At 50.0% G+C, this 5,565-nt stretch overlaps 1 protein-coding gene across 1 annotated transcript in view; it reads right to left on the reverse strand.

Moving 5' to 3' along the window:
• Nucleotides 1-1,467: 1,467 nt before the first annotated feature.
• LOC104516785 (tetratricopeptide repeat protein 9A) overlaps nt 1,468-5,565 on the reverse strand; it is a gene marked incomplete at its 5' end in the record, with an annotated part of 6,513 nt that continues 2,415 nt past the window's right edge. The window contains one exon of the mRNA XM_010161224.1: nt 1,468-2,611. Within this exon, the coding sequence (XP_010159526.1) occupies nt 2,532-2,611 (80 nt within the window). The remainder of the gene's footprint in view (nt 2,612-5,565) is intronic.

Raw genomic sequence — 5,565 nt, forward strand, 5'->3', positions numbered from 1 at the left:
ATTTTAGTCTGCCGTGCCCTTTTTGTACTAATGTATACACGGGACTGATGCAGTGACAGTATGTCAGTGAAGCCAGTGCAAGGGCTAAAATTGTTCCCAAAGTGACAGCCCATGGACCTACATCTCCAGTGACTGGAAAATGCCCTTTCTCTTGCATTAAGGTCGTGAGTAACAAGCCTGCCTCTGCTTGTCTGAGCTTTCCTGAGGCAGAGACTGTTTGTGTAGGTGGTGTCCTCTCCCCCTGCATGGCCTGCAGGATGAGTCCTCATTTCACTCCTAAGAAAGACGCACACAGAGCTATGGGATGAAGAGTCATGAGCAATATGAAGTAAGGGCGAGTCACCTCTATTTGAACTGGCTGCATGCTGTGATTTATTTAGCATATAGATGTTTGCATGTGCCTGAGAACTGGATTCTTGTTAGATATGTGTTTTATACAGTACCAGGTACACATTTCATGTACCCAAGCACGCCTTCACCTAACCTTTTTTTCCTGGTCTAGTTAACAATCAACTTCAGGATTTCCCTCATTTGACCTCTCTGTCTGTAACTCAGCTGTGGTCCTAGCAGCAGCTGTACCGTCATTTGTTGCTTAGACATGGGCAGAGGTGCTTGCTGTTTCTGGCACAGATGTACGACCCATGGGCCATCTGAAGAAGGCGACTGTGCTGCCTCCAGCACACAGGCCCTTTCCTTAACAGTAGCTGCACACAGTGTTCCCAGTTTTGGGAAGCAACTGCTTTCCACCACCCAAGGCACGTGAACTTCTGGTGCCATCCCAGGTAATATGTTTCACACAACTGATGTAGGTTCAGCTGATCTCAGAGACTTACATGCCACTTTAAAGACGGTCTCTTTGCCACCCCCAATGTGGGCTGGATGTGTCCCCGCACTAAAAAGCATGACTTCAGTTTTTTTCAGAGGCAATGATAGAGTTTTGTCTTTCCTCTTGATGTTTCTCTGCCAACTCTGGCTGGAGAAAAATGTGGTGAGATGCCACAGCTGAAATGTGGGATGCCATAGCCAATTGTCTGCAGACACCGTGTCCACTGGGACCAAAGCACACAGCACTTGGCTGAACTTTGTGTGTCCAGCTCTCTGGGCTTCAGTTTCCATGTTTCAGCTGAGGGCTGAGTGAAGTATGTCTGCGTACACTCACTGACCACCACAGGATGAGCCCAACCGTGTACACCCTGCAACTGGGAGCAGGTCCCTTTGGGCCACTGATGGGGCAGTCACACTGGAAACATGCCTCTGGCACTTACTGATCCCATCACTGGCAGTTTCAGAAAAGGATCCTTGAGCCAAGGAGCCTGAGCTCTTAGAAGTGGTCAGACTGGTGGAGGAAGTTTAAGCAGGCCCTATGGGCTGCTGAAATAGGCTCCAAAGTTGTCGGTCTTGCCCTGTTTGTCAGCACCATGTTCTCCTGCAGCACAAAAAACAGGACACAGGAAGCACCAACACAAGGTGGGAGAATCAAGACCTCAATCGAATGTACTAATAATACTTAGCACTGTACATCACTGTACTGTTACTTACAAACATTAACTAATACATCCTCACAACACCCCTGCGAGGTAGGGAAGTATTATTATCCCCAGTATACAGATGGGGAAACCGAGGCACAGAGAGGCTAAGTGACTTGCCCAGGATCACACAGCAAGGCACTGGCAGAGCCAAGATAAGAACGGAGATGTCCCTTGTTCCCCACCCCATGCTGCCCCCCATTAGAAAATGTTGCCTGTCTGGACACGGGGAACCCAAGAGGTCCCTTCGAAAAGCAATGCCTGGACTTGTTGCCTATTAATAATTTTTATTTGCCTTTAATGAATTATTTCACAGTTTTTCCCTCACACTGTACACCACGCTTTCACAGTCCGTTCAGCGTCCTGTGGTAGCCCACAGCCTTCTCCTCCGGCACTGGGACAGCTCTGCAGGGGATTCATAGGGTGCTCTGTGCTTTCATTAAGAGGATGTTTAGAAACAGTTTTCACTGGCATTAGATTGGGAGCATGTGAGCTCTCACTGGAAACTGATAACACACACTGGAGAAGCAGGCAGAGAGAACTGATGGTTAAAAGGCATTTGCTACCCCCTGTGAAATAACCAGCATCTCTCTGGTTTCTTAGCTCTTCCAAGCTTCAGTGATCTCTCAGAGCAGAAAGTGTTTCCAACTTGCCTGGTCAGGGAAGTTGTCGTTCTGGGGGTTGCTTCCCTAAGGGTAATAGGGAGTTAGCTCAGGACCAGAAAGGTCCCCCAGCATTGCCTACTCCAGATGTGTGACACTGTCTTGGAACAAGGCTGGCTGTAGCCGTTGTGCTCTCCTGCCAGGGGGAAGGGGTATTACCATGGCTGGCAAGCAGCCACATCCAGCGTCTCTTTTTTTGAAAACTGGGATTCAATGAAGAGCAAGGGAGAGTGGATGGATGGGGAGATGAGGATGAGGCAGAGCGAACAGGAAAATCCACCAAATAGGCTTCTAGGAAGGAAATGTTCCCCCCTCGGGCACTTCAGCTGAAGTAGCTTCATTTTCACAAGGCTTCTTTCTCTCTCTGGGAACATCTGCTGAGCTTCATCTCTGTCAGCTGGATATATCGTATGACATTGGTATCTGCAGGGAGAGAGCACACAGATACACATACGGTGGTCACAACTCCCTGCGAGAGACAGACACCCCGCACCTCCACCCTTGGTGTATCACCTGGGGACCAACGTGGGTCCAGTGCTGCCTGCAGGAACAGCACCAGTTGGAAAGGGCTCTCCACCAAACCCAGCTGCTTTGGGCTTGGAGAACCTGGACTGATTTGTGCTCACCATCCCTGTTGTTCATGATCTTGCCTCAGACAGGTTTTACCTTCTTTCTGACTACTCTTGGTCAGCACAGTTGAAACTGTCCAGGTCATCCTTACCTGTTCTGGTGGAATGGCACCTCCACGGGCTTCCTCTCCCTCAGTGTGTGCATGCAAAACCCCTAAAGGCATCTGGCATAGAGTTACACTCTGCCTTTCACCCTCCTATTCCTCATACAGCCTCCTTCACGCTTCTCACAGTTTTCCAAGAGTTGAATTGGGAAGAGCATCCTTCACATTCTCTTTGTACCCTTGCTTTCCTTAAATTTAGTATCTGGAAGTCCTTCCACCATCACACTCATCTGCATTTTTGTCGTGCGTGGTATGCTGCATACTGCCTTCTCTGCCCTGTCTAATGAAGTTGCTAGGGGCAGAGAACCACTGCTTCATCCCTCTAGAGAGCTGTGAGATCACAGCACTGTGCAGGTGGTAAGCTGGGCCCTCTTTTTCCCTCCAGTATTTCAGTGCACAGCACAGAACATGGGAGTTTTGTTTTACCTCCTTGCCTCAGCAATGAGGGAACCTGTTCGCCCTGAAGCACAGGTTGATCTAAATGAGTATGTCTCCAGACAGACCCCATGATTCTGCAGTCATGGTCAATCCTCTCTCAAATCATGTTGATTTTCTATCATGTGGGTGACTTCCTGCACACATGGCACCCACAGAGTGGCAAAAGCCACTCGGTATCAGACGCAAGCAAGCAAGCAAAAAAATAGCTACATTCACTTATGTATTGACTGAAATATGGTTCTTTGCTCACAGCCTTACTCAGATGGCCACCCAGGGCCAGCACAGTCCATTTAAGTTACTAGATCCTCAGAAACCAATCTCAAGTGCACTGCAGTCCGCAGTCAGAGGGCAATCCTGTCTCCTCCTCATCCAAACAGCAATATGTGCCCCACACCAGCTAAGGAAATGAGAAGTGCTTGAGCTTTCAAAGAGATCAACAAATTACTGGTAACGCATCCAGCACCAGCAAGGGTGGGTTTTTCACCCACCAAAGCAGTTGTGGGTGCAAAGTCTCCTTTAGACATGAAACGGGGACATCTCTGTGGTGCCCTCAGCCAAAGCTGAGATGGTTTGCCTTCATGGAGGGCCCTCCACAAACATGCCATGGGGTAGCAGTGGGTGGAGGAAATGCGGTTGTGGCTTCTCAAGCTGTCTCTAGTGAGGTGTGTCTCCCTACTGAGTCTTCTGCATGTTCATCTGCATCATCCTAGTCAGTCCGGAGGGTGGGATTCAGTGATTACTTGTCCCGTTTCGGACAGTCTTAGTGAGCCAAGAAGTTTTGCTGTTGCTTGTGTTAGACAATGTGCACCAGCGTCCTGGGCTGCTCATGCATTAACATTTCATACCAGCACAGCAAATTTTAAAGCAGCTTTTTAAAAAACAGAATTGTTTCCAGTTGCGCAGCCTCCCAGAGTGAAGAAATTCAGTTGAGGGGATAGCCCTGGATTTTAGGCCTAAAATAAAATCAGCGCACGTGGCACAGCACAGGTGGCTAACTAATGCCCAGCAGCGTAAAGGCAGGACTCTGAGCTGTCCTGCCTGCACCCCCCCAAACCCCTTCTGCTCTGGGCTCTGATGGGCTCCCTCCTGGGTAAGCGTCCTGGCTGCAAAGGCTCACGCTGCGCACGCCTGCCCGGTGCCGGTGACAGCTGCGTGTCAGGAAGTCACCCTGCCTGGGCCTGGAGGGACTTGACGCCTGGCTGAGGGGGCAGAGGTAGGGTCAGTGCATAATTGGGCAGTGGAAGTTTCCCAGCTCCCTGTTGCTTGCAGGTAAGGTAGTTGGCTGTTCATGGCACAGCTCCACTCACCTGTGCAATTTCCACACGCCTTGGAAGCAAAATAAGGTGTAGCCTGATAGAGGGCAGGAGATACTCCCATTGCGAGCTAGTTATAAATCTCCCAGGTGGGTTTTGGCATGTTTTGCTTCCTTTTTGAAGGCCTCTACCTTGCCAAGGACAAACAATGAGAGCAGTGCTCTGTTTACAGAAGAAGTAGAGCCTCGTCTTCATCAGGTCTTTTCCATTGAATAGTATTGCACCGTACTAGCTCTGCCTGCAGAAGTATTTCAAAGCTAAATATGTTAATGAATCATAGAATCACAGAACGGTTTGGGTTGGAAGGGACATTAAGGACCATCTAGTTCCAACCCCCCTGCCATGGGCAGGGACACGTTCCACTAGACCAGGTTGCTCAAAGCCTCATCCAGCCTGGCCTTGAACACTTCCAGGGATGGGGCAAGTGAAGAGAAGACCCATCTCTCCGTGAGGCAGAAGCGATCCCCTTCTGCTGATGTGGGAATAGCAGATGAGAACAGCTCAGGTAAGATGTCAGACCCATACAAAGAGATGCTGGCAAAGCTGCAATGGGACAGGTCTCCTGGCTCTTACGACCATGCCTGTGTCCTTTTCCAGCGTGACTTCCTACCATTTTAAAGGTACTTTCTGCTTCTCCTTGTAGGTTCAGAGCCCTGTTGCTTATCTGCTGTGCAGCCACCGTGACCTGGCTTTTGCTCCCATGACTTGTGAGTCGTTCAGGAGGGCAGCTCCTGAGCTCAGCTGTAAGCCTGCTCCATGCAGCACGGGAAACCCGGCTCGTACGCACACCCCGCATGATGTCCGAACGTGAGCTTTCGGCACAGGGCCAGCTGATGGTCTGGTCTCAATCCCAGCCAGCACCTACCTCAAGGATGTGGTCCCAGCTCAGGGAA

This window comes from Eurypyga helias, unplaced genomic scaffold (assembly GCF_000690775.1).
Source record: "Eurypyga helias isolate BGI_N326 unplaced genomic scaffold, ASM69077v1 scaffold17391, whole genome shotgun sequence".
Lineage (NCBI taxonomy): Eukaryota > Metazoa > Chordata > Aves > Eurypygiformes > Eurypygidae > Eurypyga > Eurypyga helias.